This window comes from Geotrypetes seraphini, chromosome 9 (assembly GCF_902459505.1).
Source record: "Geotrypetes seraphini chromosome 9, aGeoSer1.1, whole genome shotgun sequence".
NCBI lineage: Eukaryota > Metazoa > Chordata > Amphibia > Gymnophiona > Dermophiidae > Geotrypetes > Geotrypetes seraphini.
In genome coordinates, this window is record NC_047092.1 from 20,879,268 (window position 1) to 20,904,912 (window position 25,645).

A 25,645-nucleotide genomic window follows, 5' to 3' on the forward strand; every position below is an offset into this window, starting at 1 on the left:
TGGCTGCTGCGGTATTAGCTCCAACGCTCATAGGAACTCTGTGCATCAGAGCTAATACCGCTTTGTAAAAAGAGCCCGATATCTTTACATTTTCAAATCCATAATGAAAAAAACTTAGTCAAGACAAGAATCCCATTAATTGCTAAACTCGATGGACCTGATATTCAGCGCTATATAGACGGACAGGAATGGCTCTCGGCCATCTAAATAGCACATAGCTGGCTGTCCACCAATTATTCAGTGGAGGATATCTGGCTGTCTCCTATCCAGGACTCTGGATTGGCTGGTGACTGGCTACTCACACAACATAGCCAGTCACTGCTAATATTCAGCAGCTCGCTGGTTATGTTTGGCGGCCAAGGACAACTGCCTTAAATGGTGGTATATCTTTGGCTGTTAAGTCCTAGCTGGAGAGCCGCAAAATATTAGCAAATTTAGCTATGTCTCACCGACCAAAAATAGTCCAGAAATTCAATGCCTGTCACTGGAAATGATGCCAGCATTGAATTTCTGGTATCGCTACACACTGCAGGAGATCGCCGGCAATTCCGTATGGATTTAGAGGTTAAGTTTGGACTGGGGATTTGATATAAGTAGCCTCTCAATAGCTTAGCACTGTTTAATAGCCTAGTGCTAGCCAATAGCAACCTCTTTCCCCCTTTTAACCTAGTTTTCATGGTGGTCTAATTCTCAGCAGCTTCCTCTGCTAGTATCTTGCTGTGTTAGAGACCTCCCTACTCAGACTACCGCCACATGCATGGCTTTCAGAGTCTTCCTCCTGGCCAAGAGAAAATTTTATATAGCGTTACCTCTTCTCACAGTAGTCCAGCTTAGAGAATGACACGGGGACAACTTTTTCCCCGTCCCCGCGGGGACTCATGTTCCCGTCCCCGCAAGTTCTTTTCCTGTCCCTGCCCCATTCCTGCAAGCTCCATCCTCATCTGCACAAGCCTCAAACACTTTAAAATCATAAGTGTTCAAGGCTTGTGCGGTTAAGGCAGAGCTTACAGGAATGGGGCATGGACAGAACTCACGGGGACGGGATGGTGAAATTGAGATCCGATGGGGACAAATGTGTCCCTGTGTCATTCTCTAGTCCAGCTCCCATACCCTCACTCTTAGTGTTTTATTCTCCCAGACATTTTCTCTGCCTTACAATTTTCAGACAACATAGTATATATAAAACCTGGTAACTCTATGGCTCAAAGTAGTGGCACCTTTGGGACCATGCTGTTTCATAAATGAGAAATGTAAACAGAATATTCAAATTACTTGTGGCCAGTGAGAAGCCAATAATGGCTAGATTGACTAGCAAGATCTGTCATGCTTGTAAGGATAGTCCTGCATGCGGTATAAAAAACCAATGTTGATTCTTTGCTATCACTGTGGTTGGCTGTTGTATAGTCAAACCTTGGTTTACGAGCATAATTCATTTCAAAAACATGCTTATAATCCAAAGCACTCGTATATCAAAGCAAATTTCCCCATAGGAAATAATGGAAACTCAGACGATTCGTTCCAAAAACTTTAATATAAAATACTACACGTACTTGCATTGCAAGACCTCGCTCATTTAGAACAGTCACTACACTCCTGCAGCTTCAGAGAGAGAAGAACCATCGGCTCAGTCGTGATGTGTGTAAACTGTATGTACTTGTATTCAAGACATTGCTTGTATATGAAGTTAAAATTAAGTATGTTTTGCTTGTCTTGCAAAACGCTTGCAAACCAAGTTACTTGCAATCCAAGGTTTTACTGTACTTGTAAATATGGTGTTTAATAAAAGAATATTAAAAACTCTTATGATCATATTCAAAGGTTTCAAATATTTGCTTCTCCCAGTAAGAGATTAACCAAGTTTTATTAAAATTTGATAAACCTGCCATCAGGTTTCTAAGGGGTGTGCATATTAAAATTATGAGTTTGGGTAACAGACAAAATAAACGAACCAACGTACAGAAACGAAGGGTAATAAGAGGAGAGAAATACAAGTCAGAGAGAACGATAAGCAGAGGGTCCTGTCTGTGAACAGAGATTGAGGTGGAAATTTATAGGTTGAAAGCATCTTTAAATAAAAAATGTTTTGCGTTTGCCTTTGAAACGTTCTAAAACTGTCTCTTCCCGTAATTCCGGGGGCATTGCGTTCCAAAATATAGGTGCTGTTACAGAAAAAAATTTGTTCATGTTATGCTAAGAAGTCGATTTGAAGGTGTCGAGAGTGTGATCTGAGAGTTCTGGGAGGTTAGAGTTACAAATTTTGAACATCGGGAGTAGGATTTTGTATGTTATTCTGTGGATTATAGGGAGCCAGTGTGCTTTTATTAGGAAAGGTGTAACATGATCGTATTTTTCTGCATTTTCAATTGGCTTTATTGTGGTGTTTTATATTATCTGTAGACAGGGCAAATATCTATATGGAAAAAGATTGTGAAGCCTTATCTACACCCATTGATTTTTGGATAAGCAAATAAGTAAAAATTTCTAGTTTCTCTTGATGGTCTATCCCAGTGTTTTCCAACCTTTTTACACCCGTGGACTAAAGGTCTGCATGGGACCGGGGATCGCGGGAATCCAGTGGGTCCTGCGGGGGTCCTGCGGGAAACCCCCCTAACCCACGGGGACCCCCCATCTGACCTACAGGACTCCCACAGGGACCCCCCTCTAGCCAACAGGACTCCCATGGGGATGGAAGGCTTTGGAAGTGGGGTTCGTCCATATTATATAATGGACATGTCAGCCTTAGTAAAAGAGGGGGTTTATAAGTTAATTACCTGAACAGAAAACAAAAAAAGGGTTCCACCAAAGAGATTCCACAAGGAAAACAGCAGCGCAAACACAAAAGAAACTGTGGAATTGATGATCCTGTCAGATGTAATTGCTGCTTTTTATGGGGACGGGCGGGGATGGAGGTAATTCCTTGCGGGGACAGGTGAGGACGGAGAGGATCCGGGCGGGGATGGGTGGGATTTCTTTCCCCACGCAACTCTCTACCATGGACCAGCAGAAATAAAAGAATTATTTTGTGGACTGGTCCGTGGACCGGCGGTTGAAGAACAGTGCTATAGAGCCCCCTTCAGTTAGTACCAAAGTAATCGAACAGCAAGCACTAAAACAGAAACATAGGAAAGGAGGGGACTAACATTTCTGTTCTGCCACAAACTTACCTGAAACCCAGCAGCAGCCACAAAATCCTGGTGCAATAGGATTAAGGAAGGGAGGGAACACAAAAGTAGCCAATCAGAAGCCTGCCGCCAGCAGCCAATGAGCGACGGGCTCAAAGGTCAAAGCCCGGTTTAGCTGCTAGTCTCGCGTGACCTTCATTAACGGCAATTCTATTTCACGTTTTCTAGGGCTCCCTGTGTGTAATGTAGTCGTTTTCTGGCGCCACACACAACATGGTAGCTAGTCTCGTCGACTGACGTCATCGTCCGTGACCGCATGGGATCGGCTCCTGATGTCAGAGCTTGTTGTCAAGAGAGCATGGCGGCGCCGTGGTTGTGCTTTCCTGCAGCTGGGAGACATGATTGAAACATTTAAGTACATCACGGGACAAGTCGAGGTGGAAGATGATATCTTTCTTCTCAAAGGACCCTCGAACACAAGAGGACATCCACTCAAACTCAGGGGAGGGAAGTTTCGTGGAGACATCAGGAAGTACTTCTTCACGGAACGAGTGATAGAGCATTGGAACAAGCTTCCAGTACAGGTGATCAAGGCCTGCAATATCCCAGACTTTAAGAATAAATGGGATACCTATGTGGGATCACTGCGAGGGTCATACCAATGAATAGGGTCGCTAGGATATAGATTTAATAGAGCAGATCAGTAGAGTTAAGGGTCCAGTAGACTTAAAAGGGGGTCAATGGTATGGGCAGACTTGATGGGTTGTAGCCCTTATCTGCCGTCATCTTTCTATGTGACTGTGACTGTAAAGCGGTCCATGAGGGCTCTGCGGAGACGCCCTGTCCAGGTGCTACTCCCTGAGGAGGAGGTTTTCAAGCCAATCAGAAGCCTGCCGCCAGCAGTCGGCAGGAAATTTAACCGCCGACTCGATCTCACCGGCCCTGCGCGGACTGGCAGAAATTTTCTGCGGACCAACACCGGTTCGCAGACTGGCAATTGAAGAACAGTGGTCTATACAACACAAAATGAGAAAAAAGGTAAGCTGGAGACAATCCCGATATCAGCTTAAAGCAGATACAGGAAATTTTGAATAATGCCCTAGCCTCCAAAAGCAGCCAATGAAATAAACGATAGTATGGGCTAATATAGTCATTCTTTTTTAAACCAAAAATCAGTTGGAAAGCCGTATTCTGAATTATCCATAATTTCCTTAGTATTTTTTTGGGCGCTTCTAAATAGATGATGTTACAATAGTCTAAAATAGATAAAATGAAAGCCTGCACCAATAGTCTGAACGATAAAGGATCAAAATATTTTTTTTTTATGGTTTTTAATTTCCACAGTGCAAAAAATCATTTTTTTTTTACCACTGAGTTAGTATGTTCTGCTAATGTTAAATGCCGGTCTAGTATGACTCCCAGAATTTTGATAGATGTAATAATCGGGTAGTCGTGACCATTAAGATGAAGCAGTGAATTTGTTATTTCATCGTTTGGACTGGCCAAGAAAAGTTTGGCCTTTTCCGTGTTAAGTTGCAGTTCAAAATTAATTGTCCACTGTTCTAGCGGAGTCATAATAAACGATATCTGGTTTAAAATTTCAGCAGTAAAATTGTTGAGGAATGAAAATAGATGTCATCTGCGTATATATAACAGTGAACGAAAGTCTTTGTGATGAAAAGCTGCTTGAAATGAAAGCATTTGATCGTGGTATTTCTTGCCTTTGCAGCCTTTAACAGAGGGAAATACAAACAGATTTTCTAATATTCTTATGGGATGCAATTGAAAATCTGTCAGCTAAATAAAGTGGGGCTTGGCCATAGATGACTTTGTAACATATGCAGCCCAGTTTAAAGATAATGCATGCCTCCACGAGGAGCCAGTGCAACTCACGGTAAAAAAGGGTTACAGGATCATATTTCTTTACACCATAAATCAGTCTTACTGCAGTATTCTGGATCAATTGTAATCTGGAGTTCGGGTGCTGTGATGCAGCTCAAGTCCACTCTTAGCCACCAACAATGTCTGAGGATCCCCATTGATTGATTTCATAGAATAAAATATAATTTCATTGCTAGTTGATTAGTGACATTATGCATCTTTTCAGGGCAGTCCACATAATACAGTAATATCTAGACTAGTGGTTCCCAAACCCTGTCCTGGGGGACCCCCAGCCAGTCGGGTTTTCAAGATATCCCTAATGAATATGCATGAGAGAGATTTGCATATAATGGAAGCGACAGGTATGCAAATCTCTCTCATGCATATTCATTAGGGATATCTTGAAAACCCGACTGGCTGGGGGATCCCCCAGGACAGGGTTTGGGAACCACTGATCTAGACGGACACAGAAGTATTGTGGCAATGGAGCAATTAATCAACTCTTATTTGTACAGAATAACCACTGATTGGTGATCACTGAAATAATTTTTATTACATGACTTGAAACTGTTTTTATTACATGACTTGAAACTGTTGTTCATATACAAAACAGTAATTACTCTTTGGACATACAGCTACTCTGGTCTTGTATTAGATTTGTTCTCTGTCGTAAGTTGCTTGGATTGGAAATGAGATCCTGACCTTGATTGCTAGCATCAGATCTAATTGATCAAATTATTTCTGTTCCAACGAGTAAGGGGTAGGCAGTGACTGACTCCCCCACCGCCACAAGGCTGTTGAGCAGAGAGAGAGGCATCATCCCACTTGTGGTGTCTCGTAGCCAGATGCCATACCCGGCATTTTCTGTCTCGGGCGCAGCAACTCCGACAGTTGCTTTTTCTATTGGAGGAGTTGGATCCACTGAGACCTTTTCTTGGGAATGGCAGAGCTCGCAGTCGTGGCAGGAACAGGACCTTTTGGGGTGAATTCCTGCAAAAAAAACGAAATGACAAAATTAGATCACTAGTACCGTTTGGGGGAGGGGTTCCTGCTGGCCTTTCCCTAATCAAAGGAAACACTGGGGTCCTTTTATTAAGGTGCGCTAACCGCTAACGGGAGCCTTAGCATTTAGCGTGCACTAATCTTTAGTGCGCCTTAGAAAAAGGACCCCACTGCTTGGTGTTCTCCCATCCTTTTCCGTTGCTGTTTAATGATCCCACTGAAATCTTATCTGTTCTTCTTCCTATTCCCACCCTTTCCTTGAACTCAATACTCTTTATTTATTTTCTTCCTATCAGTCTTTCTTCTTCCCGGTGACGGGACAAAAGCGCGCGAAACTTTGGTGCGCCAACATTGCAGCGCAGACAATTCAGCGCAAGACCCCAGTGCACCACCTAAAAAGTTACTTTTAAAGAGCTCCGATGGGGGGTGTGGGGGGGAACTTTTCTTCCTACTCTTCGCGCTGCCGTCAGGAAAAAGTTAAGTTTACTCTATAATGGAGGGTTCCAACCCCCCAATCGCCCCCAATGGCAGCGCGAAGAGTATGAAGTAAACTGGGGGGGTTCCCCACTCACACCCCACATCGGAGCTCTTTAAAAGTAACTTTTTAGGCGGCACACTGGGGTCTTGCGCCGATTTGTCTGCGGCTGCAATGTCGGCACACCGAAGTCCCATGCGTGAATGACTATGAACCCTTCTTCCCTCTACTTTTCTCCTAACTCTGTTACACATAAACACTTGTATTTCTTTTTCTTCCCCAACATACAGTATCTCTGGTGTCACCCATACACTGAAATCATTGCCTCTACATTTACATCCCAAAATCTGCAGATTCAATGAACAAATCAACTTCTGTCCTGAACAACTGTTTTCTCCTTGCCTTTCTTTCTCCCCACATCTAGACGAACTCAGATAGTTCATTTCCTCCCCTGAAAACCTCTTACAGGTTATCACTTCCTTCTCCGCTGACAAGCAGGATGACTCAGCCATGTAAGTGAAGTGATGTAATGGTACTGACACAGAAAGGACTGCGGCTTTAGAAAAGTCTAGAAGGTTTTTCTGGGCATGAGTGAGACTTCCCATGCAGCTGTTGCCTCAGTTCCCTAAGACTATTTTCCTTTTTGCGTTGCCCAAATATTAGTTAGGTTCTCTCTATAAACGGTCATTTCAATTGATTCACAATCGTTGTTTGTATTTTTATTTGACCCTGCACCTTTGAGTTCTCTGTAAAAGAAAAGAAAACTGATTGTCAAGATTGAATTTGACTTAACGACTTCTTCATGGTGGCAAGCTTCAAGCACTGGCCTTATCGGTTTGGAAACCCTGGAGAGAAGCCCAAGAGGCCTCTACGACGAAAGCATCAAAGCAAACACAGGACTCGTGCGGGAGAGATGTCACCAGCTCAAGTATGGATCAATCAGGAGCAACTTTATTGATCGTTGCAATAGTTGACTCGACACAGTGTTTCGGCAGGAATTGCCTTTATCAAGAGTCTAGCAAAACCCTAATGGGGGATCTTTTTAGTACTATGAGTTTTCTAGACCAGTGATTCCCAACCCTGTCCTGGAGGAACACCAGGCCAATCGGGTTTTCAGGCTAGCCCTAATGAATATGCATGAGAGAGATTTGCATATGATGGAAGTGATAGGCATGCAAATTTGCTTCATGCATATTCATTAGGGCTAGCCTGAAAACCCGATTGGCCTGGTGTTCCTCCAGGACAGGGTTGGGAACCACTGTTCTAGACTATCCATGTAGGATCTGGTAGGTCATGGGGGGTGGGGGGGTTGGAGAGGGGGGAAGGGGAAGATTGGGAGGAGGTGGGGTGTAGGGGTGGGATATGGGGATTCTTTGATATCTGTCTAACTTTCGCTTTTATTTAGCGGTGAAGTTCCATTTTGAAGTTTGTAAACTGTTCACCTCTTTCTTGTAACTTTGCTATGTGCAAAACTTTAATAAAAATTGTTTGAACATAAATACACAAGTTAAAACCATAAACAAAAGATTAAAAAATATTTTACAAACCCACCATAAGTTCACAGCCTAAGATCTTTTTTTTTGTAAATCTTTATTCATTTTTATACGTACAATAAGTGTGATAATATATAAATAATAATAATAACTTTATTCTTCTATACCGCCACAATCTTGCGACTTCTAGGCGGTTTACAATCAAGAGTGCTGAACATTCAGCGAAATACAATAAGTAGCACATTTGCACATTGAGAATATCACTTAATATTCAGCAATAATACCAATCATAAAATCTTATCTCCATCCCTTCCCACTCCTTCATAATAAGTAATTAAATTACTTTATATAAGATGTTATACTTAAAATCCCCCTTCCCTGAAAAATGAACTTTAAGAATTAAGGGAAAAGAAACTTCAGTGTTGCATAGATGATTTCTCTGCAAATAAAACTCTCGGTGCAGGAGTCAATGTCCTCAATACAAGAGCAACTCTACACAGTACAAGTTGTACTCTGAGCAGTAGTAGTTATTGTCATAGGAAGGAGAATGCTTCATGCATAGAAAAGTACAAACATCCATGCAGTTGAATCTGTACTCAATACACGGAAAGGTTCCAGCCTAGAAAACAGTACCATCCTTTCTAGTACTAGATGCAGAGGTTGAGAACTTCCATCCAGGCCTTTCTTCAATTACCTCATAAGAATTGCCATACTAGGTCGGGGCAAAGGTCCATGAAGCCCAACATCCTTTTTCAAACCATGGCAAATCCAGGTCACAGGTATCTGACAAGATTCTAATAAGTAAGTAGATTCCATTTTGCTTACCCTAGAGCAGGGATGTCAAAGTCCCTCCTCGAAGGCCGCAATCCAGTCAGGTTTTCAGGATTTCCCCAATGAATATGCATGAGATCTATTAGCATACAATGAAAGCAGTACATGCAAATAGATCTCATGCATATTCATTGGGGAAATCCTGAAAACCCGAATGGATTGTGGCGCTCGAAGAGGGACAACTTTGACACCCCTGCCCTAGAGGTAAGCTGCTTCAAGTTTTTGAAAATTCTGTTTCAGAATCATGCTCTGAGGATGTTATGAGAACCGCTTAAGGCAGGGGTGTCCAATGTCGGTCCTCGAGGGCCGCAATCCAGTCGGGTTTTCAGGTTTTCCCCAATGAATATGCATGAGATCTATTTGCATGCACTGCTTTCAATGCATATTCATTGGGGAAATCCTGAAAACCCGACTGGATTGCGGCCCTCGAGGACCGAAATTGGACACCCCTGGCTTAAGGACTTTCTAATACCCTCTCTCAAAAAATAAGAGCTAACTTTGGTATTGAAAGTACTGCAATGCATATTCTCTCTTCTCAGCAGTTCAAATGTATGTCACTGAACTGCTATGGTGCCAGTACATCAGGAGCCTTCAGCGTTCATTGATTTGACCAAAGACATTCCTATTAGAGAATGACACGGGGATAAATTTGTCCCCTTCCCCACAAGAACTCAATTTCTCCATCCCATCCCCTCCCCGTGAGTTTTGTCCTTGTCCCTGCCCCATTCCTGTAAGCTCTGTCTTAACCACACAAGCCTCGATCTCTTATGATTTTAAAGTGTTTGAGGTTTGTGCAGATGAGGGCGGAGCTTGCATGAATGGAGCAGGAACTGGAAAATAACTCGCCAAGATGGGATGGGAAAATGAGTTCCCACAGGGACGGGGAAAAATTTGTCCCCATTTCATTCTCTAATTCCGATCACAGTGGAATTGCTTGGAGAATATTCTCTCAGTGCTTATTCTTCACTGTGAGTCTTTAGGTCAGGGCTACTCAATTCTTGTCCTCGAGGGTTTTCAGGATATCCACAATGAATATGCATGAGAGATTTACATACCGAAGCAGTGCATGCAGTCTCTCTCATGCATATTCATTGTGGATATCCTGAAAACATGGCCTGTCTATGAACTTCGAGGACTGGAATTGAGTAGTCCTGCTTTAGACCAGTGATTCCCAACCCTGTCCTGGAGGAACACCAGGCCAATCGGGTTTTCAGGCTAGCCCTAATGAATATGCATGAGAGAGATTTGCATATGATGGAAGTGATAGGCATGCAAATTTGCTTCATGCATATTCATTAGGGCTAGCCTGAAAACCCAATTGGCCTGGTGTTCCTCCAGGACAGGGTTGGGAACCACTGCTTTAGACTATTGGGAAAATCTTGAGAAAATGTATCAGGTTAGTCTTAAGGGAAAGAATCCTTTATCTCAGTGGTTCCCAACCCTATCCTGGGGCAGTCGGGTTTTCAGATTATCCTTAATGAATATGCATTATATGCAAATCTCTCTCATGCATATTCATTAGGGATATCCTGAAAACCTGACTTGCTGGTGGTCTCCCAGGACAGGGTTTGGAACCACTGCTTTATCTGCTCTGCCATGGTGCAGTTCTCTAATGGAAGACCTTTCCCATCCCAGCTTCATCAGGAAAATGTCCAAGAAGGTCCCTTCCACCATTCAGGAAGAGCCTAGATATGTTGTGGTTCCCTTTCACAGATTACTGCATGAGGTACAGTTAAGAATGTAATGTAATGAATGAGGCAGAATCCAATTTCATGAGTCCTAGTAGCAAGAAAATTGGATCTCAATTATAGCCAAGCCTCAGATTTAACTTGGTACTGTTGCTCCATCACTTTGTCGTACTCAAAAAGGGACTCCAATACACCATCTGGGAAAGATCCTAAAGTATTGGATTTAAGAGGCAAGGGAGTATTCCAGAGAACAATGTTTAGCTCAGTATTTACACCAGTACAATCTTTATTCTTGTCTTTGATAAATTATTGTAACATTATCTACATAGACTGTTCAAAATTGTTATTACGTAGATTGTAAACGTTACAAAACACAGCAATTTGACTGATTTTTGGTCTAAGAAAGGGAGATAGAATCTCACCATATTTGTTAAAGTTGCCCTGGCTTGTGGAAGCCAGAATATGGTTTAGGTTTTATTGTCTGTTGTTCAAAATTTATTTTTGAAATGCACTAACTTACTGTTTGAAAAAATTTGTACTTAAAAAGATATAATTTTAAGATAATCTGTTCATAATGTTGTATTAGATCATGTATTTTTTGTAAACCACTGTGAACTTCCATCAGATATATATCAAGATTGTATTGAATTATATGATCTTTTTAATATATTTTCCTGTGGTTGAAAAGTGCTATTTAAGAACAAAGCTCCATTTCAGTTTCCAGAGGTGAAAGAAAAGAAATTTACTATATAATCCAGGCTCATTTTATGGAATCATCCTTCAGGTCCATGAAACTAGCAAATATGAATGTCCGATTTGCAAAGCAATTTGCTTAATGGCGGTAGCATCAGCTTGGAGAGCAGCAGAAACAGGCAATGAAAACAGAGTCCTATCCAGTCTGCCCATCAGCCATAACTACTAAATTCTACAATCGCTTCCTCTTCATTAATGCAAACTCCAATTGCTTCTTAGCCCTATTTTTAAAAACGTGATGTGTTATCCACACCAATCAATAAAATTAACCCTCCCCCCCTCCAAGGTGTACAGCCTCTACACAATCGGGATTGCAAACGTGCTCTGGCTTGGTTCATAGAAGAACACGACCATACAAGTGGTCCAATTAACTATTTACTGTATATCTTTCAATCCAAGCAAATTAGCAACTAATGTCTAAAAGAAATATATTAAATTGACTGACAGATTATTTATCCCTCTGCTACAGACTTCTAGGATGATTTCAACTAACTGATAACATAAAAGTGCATTAAGTTAGAGCCTAGGCTATAGAGTTGCATGGGAACAGAAATTTCACCTATCTGCCCATCGCCAATAGTATCTAACCCATCCCTACTAAGATCCATTCCATCCTTACCTGTCCCCTGGCCTAGTGGTTAGAACTGCTACCTCAGCATCCTGAGGTTGTGGGTTTGATCCCAGTGTTGCTCCTTCTGACACTGGGTAAGTCACTTAACTTTCCATTGCCCCAGCTAGTTAGATTGTGGGGCAGATGGGGAAAAAACTTAAGAGTACCTGATTAGATTGTGGACCATTCAGATGGGCGGTGGTATAAGAAATAAACTCCACCCCCACATATCCACAGGAGTTAACACTTTTATTTTGATATACTGATTTTACTAATCAATAGGCAAAATGGTGTACATTACTTTTGCACATCCCTCGGTATCCTCCAAATTCTAACAGCTTCCCATGGTTTTTGGGTAGTATTCACTATTCAATCAATGAGTGTTCCAAGCTTTAGTCTTGAGTTCCAGCTGTCTCTTGGTATTCCAAACCTCAGTCTGACACTCCAACTGCCTCTATCCGTGCATTTCAAACTTCATTCTGGTTCTCCAATTGCCTCTCTCAGTGCATTCCAAGACTCATTCTGGAGTCACCAGAGAATTTTTGATTATACACCTGTGGGAATCCCGTGGCAACTTCCATACCTGTAGGCTCCACGGGATTCCTGCAGTCTCCATTCCCATGCAGTTCTCTACTAAGCAATGCCAGTTGACCATCTCTAGACTACCTTTTTAATGAAGAGATAGGTAGGTCTTCAACCCAGTGGTTCATTCAAATTGACACATGGAAAATATGTCTGAAAGAGGCAGCGTATTAAGACAATTCTGCAATGACTTTTACAAACATGGTTCAACTCTTTCCCTCCCTAACCCTCCACCAAGCAATGTCTGGATTCTTTTGCAAAATCTCAGATCAGATCGTGAACAGGACAGCCCTTAGCTATGTGATTCTCCAGTTATGTAACAAATTTATCTTGTTTGTCAACGGAGAAAGCCAGGTTGCTAAGTTTATTCCAGATTCATCATCCTGCTCATCAAATTGATAATAATAATGATAACTTTATTCTTGTAAACCGCCACAACTCGCAGTTCTAGGGGGTTCACAAAAAAGAAGACTGAACAATCGGTGAAAATACAAATATTAAGAAATACAAACAAGGGAAACAAAAGATATCAAATGAAAAATGTATCAAACAGGTCTTCACCAGTCTTTTTAAAGTAGGACAGAGCATGTGGAATAATTGCACCCAACCAGGTATTCAGTTTGCCTGCCAGAAATGCAAGAGTCCAAAAATCTCTCATTGACAAGATTTTAAAGTCGGATAACCAAATAGATGAGAGCTTTGGGTGGACCTCAAAATGAGAGGAAAGATAAATTGGAGCCAAACCAAATAGCGATTTAAAACAGATACAAGCAAATTTAAACAGAACTCTTGCCTCTATCGGTAGCCAGTGTAATTGTCGATAATAGGGACTAATGTGCTCATGTTTTTTGAGGCCAAATATCAATCGGACAGCTGAGTTTCAAATTATCCTTAATCATTTGATTATGTGAGCGGCTTACAAATTAATAAAGATGATAGGAGCTATAGATTCACAAGCCTGAAGCTGGTAGAACTACAATTGGAAATAGGAGACTAGGCCAGCCACCAGTTCAAGGGTGGTGAAGGGGAAGCAATTAGGTATATGCAATGGGGGGGGGGGGGGGGAGTTAAGGTTTGAGATCAGCAAAGTTTCTTACCTGTAACAGTGGTCTTCCTTAGGCAAAGCATACATCAGACACACATTCCTATTCAGCTTCCCAGGAAGCTGACCTCTATGCTCTGTTATAGGCTGAAGGGACTCGGAGGTAGTAGCTTTGGCTCTGAGAGAGTTCTCCCCATGTTGGTGCTATCTGATGACATCACTCCATTTGTATGTCTGATATATCCTGCTCTCTGCAGAGAAATAAAGGCTACCTGCAGACAGTTCATGTTCTGAACCTGAGACACAGATTCGTGCATTCCAACCCCTTTGTCTATTCTAGAAATACCTGTGTTTCCCCGAAAATACGACATCATATTAATTTTGGGTCCAAAAAACACACTAGGGTATATTTGGGTGAGATGTCTTATTTTTTTTCATGTACAACAATCATCTCTCATTTCCTCTCCTCCACCCCAATTCTTCCTCTTTCCCTTCTCCCCCCCCCCCCATGTGCAGCATCTTTCCTCCCCTCTCACCCATCCCCTTGTGCAGCATCTTTCTCTCCCTCCCATCCCTCTGTGTAGCAGAACCCCACCCACCCTCCCACCATGAGACTTGACACACCTCCGCTACGAGGCCTCCAAAACCAGCAGTGGCGGCAGCACTCTGAACAGGCTGCTTTGAGACCTTCCCCACCGGAGCCTTCCCTCTTCCGCATCACTGATGATGTCATCAGTGACACAGCGTGGGGAAGGCCGCGAAGCAGCCCATTCAGAGCGCTGCCGCCGCTGCTGCTTTAGCAAGCCTCAGAGCGGAGGTATGTCAGGTCTCACCGGGTAGGAGGGGGGCTCATTGAATTGACGAGCCTGATTTTTTCGGTGAATCAGGCAGCACTAGTGTCAGGGATGGAGTCAAGGAGTGTTGGGGACATTTGGGGGGAAGGGGCTTCGGGGGTCGCTCTTAACGGGCTTATTTTTGGGGTAGGGCTTATATTAGGAGCCTCTTTAAAAATCATGCTAGGTCTTATTTTGGGGGAAACCAGGGTACATGTACTTTATCACTAACTACTGGTCAAAGTTCATTTCATAAAACCACTTGTCTCTACTAATGACTTGGTTTGATTACCCTTTTCTGAGTCCCTTGCTTTGGTACTGCTGGTCTCTGTTGTTTCTTCATCAAAACTGTTAAAAAGACATTAGGAGAAAACTTTAATCTTCTCAGAAAGCTGCAGTCTAAAGATTTATTACATTACATTAGGGATTTCTATTCCGCCATTACCTTGCAGTTCAAGGCGGATTACAAAAGAATTATCCAAGATGTATTACAACAAGAACTTACAAAAAAAAAAAAATTGGTCATTTTCAAAAAGAGTAAGAAATGGGTAAGGTTATTTGTTTGGGGTAGTTGGCTTTAGTGAGAGGTGGAGTTTGAGACTTGCGGTATTATTTCTTTTTTCAGAGTTTTCTTAAAGAGTATGGTCTTTATTTCTTTTCTAAAAGTCTTGTAGTCGAGGGATGCCGTCAGTAGACTGGCGATTTGGTTGTCTAGTTTGGCTGCTTGAGTGGCCAGGAGGCCATCATATAGTTTTTTCCATTTGACCTCCTTGATTGGGGGGTATGAGAATGGGGTGTGAGTTTTTCTATGTCTGGTTGCGGTGTTGTGGATGAGGCGGTTATTCAGGTAGTTTGGACTGTCTCCGTATAAAGTCTTAAATAGTAGGCAGTAGAATTTAAATTGTATTCTTGCTGGGATCGGAAGCCAGTGCGATTGGAGATATGTTTCTGTAATGTGATCATGTTTCTTTAATGAGTAGATGAGTCTTAGTGTTGTGTTTTGGATAGTTAACATAGAAACATAGACGATGACGGCAGAAAAGGGCCATAGCCCATCACGTCTGCCCACTCTAACAACCCCACCCCCTTGAATTTACCCCCCTAGAGATAACACATGTGTATCCCATCTACATTTTTACCCCCCTAGAGATCCCACATGTGTTTCCCATTTCCTTTTAAAATCCGGCACGCTGCTGGCCTGAATCACCTGAAGTGGAAGTTCATTCCAACAATCGACCACCCTTTCGGTGAAGAAGAACTTCCTGGTGTCACCATGAAATTTCCCACCCCTGATTTTCAGCGGATGTCCTCTTGTGGCCGAGGAACCTTTAAAAAAGAAGATATCATCCTCCACCTCAATACGGCCGGTGATATATTTAAACGTCTCTATCATGTCTCCTCTCTCTCTACGTTCTTCGAGTGAGTATAGCTGCAATTTATTCAGCCTTTCCTCATACGGGAGGCCTTTGAGTCCCGAGACCATCCTGGTGGCCATTCTTTCATGTACAATGATCTCTCCCTTTCTGTCCTCCACCCCAATTCTTCCTCTTTCCTTTCTCTCCCCCACATGTGCAGCATCTTTCCTCCCCTCTCATCCATCCCCTTGTGCCTTCCCTCTGCAGCATCTTTCTATCCATCCCCTCATCCCTCCCGTGAAGCAGAACCCTTAAGCAGCATCTTTCTATCCCTCCCTCCCCTCCCCCGCGCAGCAGAAACACGCCGACCCTCCCACTGCGAAACCAACATACCTCCCTCCAAACAGCAGCGTCGGCAGCACTCGACAGGCTGCTTCACGGCCTTCTCCCACCAGGGAATTCCCTGTGCTGCATCACTGATGACATCATCAGTGATGCGGCAGAGGGTAGGACTCGGCGGGAGAAGACCACGAAGCAGCCTGTTTAAAGTGCTGCCGCGCTGCTGTTTGGAAAGAGGTATGTCAGTCTTGCAGTGGGAGGTTTGGCAGGGTTCGGATGGGAAGAAGAGATGGAAAGATGCGCAGGGGGATGGGTGGGAGAGTCAGCGGGATTCGGCTGTGCAGCGGAGGAGTGGGGGAAGCACTGCTGCCCGCGAATCCAGGGATGGAGTCGGGGACATTAGGGAAGAGCTTCGGGGGTGATCTAACTAGGGCTTATTTTTGGAGTAGGTGTAGGGCCCCAAAAATCATGCTAGGGCTCATTTTCGTGGAAACACAGTAATAGTTCAGTTAATCTAGGAAAACTGTCCAGGGCATCTCCATATAAAGTCTTAAATGCTAAACAGCATAACTTGAATTCAACCTGCATTTCTACTGGGAGCCAGTGTAACTCCACGAACAGCGATGTAACATGATAGAATTTTGATTTATAGAATATAAGCCTTGCTGCAGTGTCCTGTATTAGCTGAATTTATTTAATTAATTTCACCGAGATTCCCAAAAGAAGTGCATTGCAGTAGTCCAGTGAGGACAAACTAGTTGATTGTACTGGCATCCTGTAGTGGTTCTGGAAAAAGAGGGATCTGACTCTTCTTAATTTCTGTCGTGTGAAGAAAGAACGCCTGACTAAATTGTTAGCATAGTCTTCAAAATGCAAGAGAGCTATCTAAAATGACTCCGAAAACCTTGGAGGATTTTCCATTGCTGAAGTTAACTCCATTTGCTATACTAATAGTAGATGTATATGTCAAACCATAATAGCTGGTGGTGTTTTTTTTCTGTGTTTAATTTGAGATAACATAACAAATTTTTATTTATATACCGCAAAAGCGGTTTACCAAAGTTAACTATAGTTTCACATCAGTTTGCTGCTTTGAAGGAATTACAAGAATTTTGAGAACAGATGGGTTTTTAATAACTTTCTAAAATGCATATATGATGTTGATATTCTATCCATTTGGCCCAGTTCAGGATTCCTGGAAGCGGCTTGGTATGATAAGAGTCGGTTAATTAATCTTTTCTGAGTACAGCCTTTGAAGGGTAGGTACATAAGAACATAAGAATTGCCGCTGCTGGGTCAGACCAGTGGTCCATCGTGCCCAGCAGTCCGCTCATGCGGTGGCCCTCTGGTTAAAGACCAGAGCCCTAACTGAGACTAGCCCTACCTACGTACGTTCTGATTCAGCAGGAACTTGTCTAACTTTGTCTTGAATCCCTGGAGGGTGTTTTCCCTTATGACAGACTCCGGAAGAGCGTTTCAGTTTTTTACCACTCTCTGGGTAAAGAAGAACTTCCTTACGTTCTTACGGAATCTATCCCCTTTCAACTTTAGAGAGTGCCCTCTCGTTCTCCCTACCTTGGAGAGGGTGAACAACCTGTCCTTATTTACTAAGTCTATCCCCTTCAGTACCTTGAATGTTTCGATCATGTCCCCTCTCAATCTCCTCTGTTTGAGGGAGAAGAGGCCCAGTTTCTCTAATCTTTCACTGTACGGCAGCTCCTCCAACCCCTTAACCATCTTAGTCGCTCTTCTCTGGACCCTTTCGAGTAGTACCGTGTCCTTCTTCATGTACGGCGACCAGTGCTGGACGCAGTACTCCAGGTAAGGGCATTCTGTTCGCCCTTTTCACCCCGGACATCCTGTATTCATGCATGAGATTTTTGCTACCGACATGCATCACTTTACATTTATCCACGTTGAACCTCATCTGCCATGTCGATGCCCATTCTTCGAGCCTGATTATGTCACGTTACAGATCTTCGCAATCCCCCTACGTCTTCACTACTCTGAATAAATTTGTATTGTCTGCAAATTTAATCACCTTGCTCGTCGTACCTATGTCTAGATCGTTTATAAAGATGTTGAAGAGCATGGGTCCAAGCACCAAGCCCTGCGCCACCCCACTGGTGACGCTCTTCCAGTCCGAGTATTGTCCATTTACCCCCATTTCCTATGCTCCAGACAGTTTTTAATCCACGTGAATATTTCACCTTCGATTCCATGGCTCACAATTTTCTGAAGTAGTCGTTCATGCGGAACCTTGTCAAACGCCTTCTGAAAGTCCAGATATACAATGTTGACTGGATTGCCCTTGTTTATCTGCCTATTTACTCCCTCGAAGAAGTGCAGCAAGTTTGTCAAACAAGATCTTCCTTTACTGAAACCGTGCTGGCTGGTCCTCATCAGACCGTGTCCGTCAAGGTGATCAATGATCCGGTCCTTTATCAGCGCCTCTACCATCTTTCCCGGTACCGAGGTCAGACTAACCGGTCTGTAGTTTCACGGGTCTCCCCTCGAACCTTTTTTGCCACCTTCCAGTCCTCCAGAATCTTTCCCGATTTGATCAACAGATTGTCTATTAGTTGAAGGAGTGCAGCTATGGTTCCTTTCAGTTCCTTGATGACCCTCGGATAGATGCCATCCAGTCCTGGGAATTTATCGCTCTTAAACCTATCAATCTGCCTGCATACCTCTTCTAGATTGACCGTTAACCTTGTCATTTTCCCGTTTTCACTTCCAGCATATAGCCTGATGGGTTCCAGTATGCTGTGTATATACAGTAAATACAGACGCAAAAAACGTGTTCAGCCTGTCGGCGATTGCATTGTCCTCCTTTAGCGCTCCCTTTATTCCTTGGTCATCCAACAGTCCCACATGTGGAGTGCCTTGGCGACGAGAACAAGAATTGAGCAGTTAGGTATCTTGCTGACTATTCTTATACTCCAGCCAACACTCTAGATAACTTGACGGATATGTTTGTTAGGTTGTACAAGGAACTTTCTTTTTCAATATCTAGAAAGCTTTTATATATCATCGCTACACCTCCTTTTTTTCTCTATTAATCTATATCATTTTATAGCCCACTGGGCAGATCTCTAGGGTTAGGGATCAGTTATTTTTCTAGCCACGTCTCTGTAATAAATCTTTCAGATTTGAAAGGGGCTCTCCCCTCTGCTCTTCAGATCCCAAGGAAAGCAATACACCCCGGTCTAAACTCTCATTGTTTCCAACCCCAGCAGGACCAGGACCACCACTGTATTAAGGACATCTTCTCATCTGAGCCAGAACTAATCCAATGCTCTAGCATGGTATTTGGGAACGTTCTTTCCACTGAGTCAGCAATGAACCAATACCCCAACATGGTGATAAGGGCAGTCTTTTCTCTTAGACAGTGTCTCCCCCTACCATTAGCATGGCATGAGGAAGTAATCTCCATACTTCAATCCTTCTCTGGAAAAAGCAGCTCTAAAAATTAAAAGGTATTATAAGCTCACCTTAAGCATAATATGGGAAGGTGAGTATGAAACTGTACAGATGTGTATGTATTTATTTCCATAATCTTTGGCATAAAGAAAGTCACCTGGTGCTCTCCACGGTTTCCAGTATCACCTCTATGCTGATGACTCGCAAATCTACCTCTCCACGCCTAAAATTTCTATGGGAATCCAGGCCCAAGTCTCGGCCTGCCTATCTGACTTTGCGACCTGGATGTCTCGCCGCCATCTAAAATGAAGCATGGCCAAGACTGAACTCCTTATCTTTCCTCCTAAACCCACCTCTCGCCTTCCCCCATTCTCCTCATCCTCCCTGTCTTACCAGCTCACAACCTCGGGATCGTCTTCGACTCGTCGCTCTCCTCAAATCCAACAGACTGGCCAAAACATATCATTTCTTTCTCTATAATGTTGCTAAAATCTGTCCTTTCCTTTCTGAGCACGCTGCCAAAACCCTCACCCACACCCTCACCACCTCGCATCTGGATTACTGCAATGTGCTTCTCACCAGTCTACTGCTATGCCATATCTCCCCAGTCTGTTCAGAACGCTGCTTCATGCCTCATATTCCACCAGGGCTGTTAAACCCACATTACGCTTCTCAGGTCGCTTCACTGGCTCACAGTCCGTCTTCGCATACGATTCAAACTCCTCTTACTGACGTTCAAGTGTACTCACTCTGCAGCTCCTCAGTATCTCTCCTCTCTTGTGACCCCCTCTATTCCCTCCAGGAGCTCCACTCGTCAGACAAGTTCCTCCTCTATATATCTTTCTCCTCTACTGCCAACTCCCGTCTCCGTCTCTTCTACCTTGCTGCACTGCATGCTTGGAACAACCTGCCTGTCTCACTACGTCAGGTACCATCTCAGGCGATATTTAAAGTCAGACTAAAAACCGACTTAGTTGAAGCTGCATTTAAACACTGACCCAACCAACACATCTGTCAATCCCTATAAAGTCCCCTACTACCTTTTAGCCCCCTCTGTGTGTCTGTCATAATTAGATTGTAAGCTCTTCTGAGCAGGGACTGTCTCTTGCATGTTCAGTGCTGTGTGCGCCTGATAGCGCTATAGAAATAATTATTGTTGTTGTATATAGCAAGAATGGCATTTGGAGATGATGTGGAAACCAGAGTGAGACCACCACCTCATTCCACATAAACTTAAGGAAATATTTCTTCACAGAAAGGGTGGTGAATTTGTGGAACAGCCTCCCAATGAGGGAAACTTGGGAGACGTACACAGGATCTCTAATGAAGAGAAGATATAGTAGATGATATGGATGGACAGATTGGATAGGCCATATGGTCTATATCTGCCTTCATTCTGTTATATTTCTATGTAAAACAACAATGGACTATATTAGATGGTACTGTAATTGCTTTTGCTCCCTACTGACCCTAAGACAAATTTCGTCCAGTAGCTCTGTAGCCCTTTATAAATCTGAGCCATCTAGTCTCCCTCTCTCTTGGAAAATAAGGCAAGTTGTCAAAAATATTGCCTTACAATTGAGGCAGAAGCAATGCAGGCAGTAGAGAATGACACGGGGACAAATTTTTCCCCATCCCTGCGGGAACTCATTTTCTCGTCCCGTCCCCCTGAGTTCTTTTCTAATCCCTGCCCCATTCCTGTAAGCTCCATCCTCATCTGCACAAGCCTCAAACGCTTTAAAATCCTAAGTAGCAACATTCTAGAGCTGAGATTGTGATGTCATAATGCCTCATTCCGCCAATGCCTAAGCTCCGTCCTCATCTGCACAAGCCTCAAACACTTTCGAATCATAAGTGTTCGAGGCTTGTGTGGTTAAGGCAGAGCTTACAGGAATAGGACAGGGACAAAACTCACGGGGACGCGATGGAGAAATTGAGTTCCTCCGGGGACAGGGACAAATTTGTCCCCGTGTCATTCTCTTGCAGGCAGTCCAGTATTTCAAGGATTAGAGGCAAATGGGAATTGCCTTCTGTGCTGTGCTTTGGAGAGGAAGGTCTTAGTACACATAGAAGTGTATGAGAGATAGTGGTACTACCTGCTCACCTGATTTGACGCTTGTATACGTTTGCCTTATGCACCACCTCTCTTACAGTCGAAGTCAGCGGAAAATGAATACATGAAGAAAACACAATTTTCTTTTTCCTGCTTGGAATTTCTTCAGAAGAATCATCCTGTACAGAGAGATTAACAAATTAGTCACGGCTTAGGCCTAATGCAGGAGACCTAAGTTATGTACCTGGACATTGTTGCTTCTCATACAAACAGGAGCTAGGAGACAGTGCTGCTGCAAGTCTTGAAGCGGGGAGGAGATGACAGAAGAGGAAGGGAGGTTCAGTCATTGCACAACAGCACCACCTAGAGGTGGGATTTAGAGTGCACACAAAAAAAGATTATGGCGAGCTGTAGTCCATGGCACTAAACTGCAAGAACGCCTCTTTGTAGCTATGAATGAAGTCACTGTCGAAGCTTCGGACCCTTAAGTCTATGCATTGTGAATGGAGTTAGAGGCTTAGGTGTTGAGGGAGGAGAACCAGGTTGGAAAAAAAAATGGGGGGGTTTTTGTGCTGTAAAACTGACCAACAAAACTATCCCCCTCTTTTACTAAGGCACGCTAGCCGATTTAGCGCATGCTAAATGCTAATGTGTCCATAGAATATAATATTTATTGAGCGCTAAATCGTCTGGCGTGCCTTAGTAAAAGGACCCCTATATTGCCTAAACCTGCCATCATGAAAATACAGTTCCCATAATCCTCATCTAAACCTTACCCTAACACTAGCGCGATTAACGGGGCGCCATTGTCCTGCGCGCACTTGTTGGCATATACCGTCTGGTGCTTGTGTGTGACTGTCTGCTGACTTCTGAGATCAGTAACAAAATATTTGCAAATACATTTTGTCACGCTTCCGTTCAGGAGCTAGCAGTCAGAAATTTGGGGATAAGCGTCACAGCTGGGCTCTCTAGTGTAGAAGAGAAACGTTACCCAAAAATCCTCTGTGCAGGAGTCTGACGTACATTCATCATCTGACATATGCATGAAGCTAGAGAGTATGTCGATGCTGGGGTCCTTGCAGGTGATGGAGAGACCGGAATGCAGAATGTGTACCAAACGTGTCCACAGCTGGAAGACCCGGTCAGAGTATTTCTGGCGCAGCTGAAGATAATACTTCTTCTGGCTCACCGTCCGGAGCTTCAGGAGCCGGTGCACCTTGTTGTGAATGGTTAGTTTTACATATCTCAAAGGGAGAAGCCTGGGACAAGAGAGCACCAAGGCTTATTAGATGGGAGAATCTTACACACTATGGAATTTGTGAACTCAATGCATCATTTGCCAAACGAGAGAGCTGTAGGGCTCTGTTAAAAAAAAAAAAAAATGACCTTATTAGCCTGTGGACTCCTAATTACAACAGCCAAGTTTCTTAGTGCGGGAAGGGGTAAAACACGGACCTGACAGACCTCACGGATCTAAAACCGCACATCCTTAAAAATCTGAGGTCCGTGTCCGTGCCATTTGTAGTTTCTGTCTCTGACAGACCTCTATGAGATTTTAGCGCTGATGGATCCGTCAGCATAGGGAGGGAAAAGATTTAGGATCCGTCAGCGCTAAAATCTCTTTTTTTTTTTTTTTTAAAGCTTTGAGAAATCATCTTTGCTTATTTATTTATAATTCTTTATTCATTTTCACAAATTACATTGTGTTAATATTTTCATTCACAGTAACAATAAATACATCACTTATAAACAATCATTGGTATATTACATATATTCTTATCCCTATCCCTCGCCCATCCCCCCAACCATATACTCCATTATTGTATGATATGTAATAATAAAATACCCCCCTCCCTACCTCATAAACTAATAAACATAAGGGAAATAATTTTACTTAATCCTGACAATATTTTGTTAATGGTTTCCACACATCCTGAAATTTCTTAAAATATCCCTTTTGTAACTCAGTAAATCTTTCCATTTTATAGATATGGCATAAAGAATTCCACCAAAAGTTATAATTTAATCTCCTCCAGTCTTTCCAATTATATGTGATTTGTTGAATGGCAACCCCTGTCATTATAAGTAGCAAAATCTCATAGAGGTCTTTCAGAGACTGAGGCCCGCGTTTTACCCCTTCCCCAAGAAAGGCAGAGCAGAGGGGTACATCGAGCAATTCAGAGGAAGGAAAGCAGCCGAGGCTCTGCCTCATGCCTACGATCCTCAGACTGAACCCCGGCAGCACCCAGCATCGTTTGGAGACTTCTTTTCCATAACGCACGTCCCAAACCTATGTCCCCGCTCTCTTTGTCTTTCCGAAAACCTATACATAAGAAGGCTTCTGCTCTGCCGCTCCAGCACTAGTCTCTGGCTCTGACAGACCTCTATGAGATTTTAGCGCTGACGGATCCTTCTCAGCATAGGGAGGGAAAAGTATTAGGATCCGTCAGCGCTAAAATCTCACAGAGGTCTGTCAGAGATAGAAGCTACAAGTGGCACGGACACGGACCTCAGATTTTTTAAGGACGTGCGGTTTTAGATCCGCAAGGTCCATCAGGTCCGTGTTTTACCCCTTCCCTCCTAGTACAGATTGTGGTAGCCTAAATAAACCTTAGCTGCCCAATATACTTCAGCCTGGAGTTAGAGAGGCAAGGAATGCGGTGAATGAGCAGGAGAAGGTGTAGCTCATTGGCTGAGCTGCTACCTCTGCAACCTGAGGTGGTGAGATCAAATCCCAGTGCTGCTCCTTGTGACCCTGGGCAAGTCACTCAATCCTCCAGTGCCCATTCCCTTGCACGTCTGCCTTAACATGGCAAAGGCAGCATACAAATCCCCATTCCCATTGGCTGTACTACCTAACAACAAAGCAGATGGATGCCAACTACTTGGAAACAAGAACTCTGCCAGTGCTCAGGCAGAGTATAATGACAGAATGCATTATAAGCACTTTTTTGTCATCAGTAACACCATAATCAGTGATATCTTGAGAGGAAAAGGATCTCAGAAACCTGCTTGATTACCAGGAATAAACCTTCACCGAGGCTTACAAGGTTCCATGTTTCGATCATCGATCCTAAAAAAAAAAAACCTTCTCAATCCTTTTATGTTTTTATTTTAGAATTTTTCTATGATTAACTGCATGCAAATAACTTTTGTTTCAATATTACTGCATGCTGGGTAAATAACGCAGCTCAGCCAATCACTGGTGCCCTCAGTCAGTCACTGTCCATTCAGTGCTCCATTCAATTGATCTCATTGTTTGAGAGAGGGGGGAAAAAAGAGCCCTTGTGTTCATTCATGAACATACTTCATATACATTCTGATGGAGATTACTTTGACATCCTGAAGCCATGAAAATGTGTGAACCTTAGATTATGCAGTCAGAGATGTTACAAATGTGATCAGATCATATACTCTATGTGTCTTTCTAAATATCAATACAAGGACTAGTCACCAATGTCATTACTTAAAGTTTGTAGTCACTTAATGTAATTTTTGTAATTTTTATATGTGTTGACCTTCAGATAGCACCTGGGCACTATACACCCAGCTGCTGCTGCTCTTCGTCGGTCCAGCCTTTATGCTCGATGTAGCTCCGTTAAATGTTTCCCTCTGAAACATGCATGTCGGGAGAGGTGAATGCAGGATAGAGACAAGATCACTATACGTTAAGTGATGGTCTTTTTATTTGGTAGACACAACATTGAAGGCGTTGGCGCAGTGTGCAACAGCCTCAAGGAAAGCAAACAAAATGTTGGGTATCATTAAGAAGGGTATCACGACCAGAAAGAAGGAAGTCATCCTGCCACTGTATCGTGCTATGGTGTGCCCGCATCTGGAGTACTGTGTTCAATTCTGGTCGCCGTACCTCAAGAAGGACATGGAGGTACTTGAGAGAGTTCAAAGAAGAGCAACTAAGCTAATAAAGGGTATGGAGGACCTCTCATATACTGACAGACTGGAAAGGCTAGGGCTTTTCTCCCTGGAAAAGCGGAGACTTAGAGGAGACATGATAGAAACCTTCAAGATCATGAAGGGCATAGAAAAAATAGACAGGGACAGATTTTTCAAATTAAGGGGATCAACAAGTACAAGGGGGCACTCAGAGAAATTGAAAGGGGAGAAGTTTAGAACAAACGCTAGGAAGTTCTTTTTCACACAGA

The 25,645-nt window shown here is 43.2% G+C and overlaps 1 protein-coding gene across 1 annotated transcript in view; it reads right to left on the reverse strand.

Annotated features, from left to right (window-relative positions):
* Window positions 1-5,733: 5,733 nt before the first annotated feature.
* LOC117366881 (protein FAM71F1-like) overlaps window positions 5,734-25,645 on the reverse strand; it is a 31,048-nt gene continuing 11,136 nt past the window's right edge. Inside the window, exons 3-6 of the mRNA XM_033958851.1 lie at window positions 22,474-22,763; window positions 21,534-21,661; window positions 14,605-14,660; window positions 5,734-5,993 (exon numbers count right to left, since the gene is read on the reverse strand). Of these exons, the coding sequence (XP_033814742.1) occupies window positions 5,734-5,993; window positions 14,605-14,660; window positions 21,534-21,661; window positions 22,474-22,763 (734 nt within the window). The remainder of the gene's footprint in view (window positions 5,994-14,604; window positions 14,661-21,533; window positions 21,662-22,473; window positions 22,764-25,645) is intronic.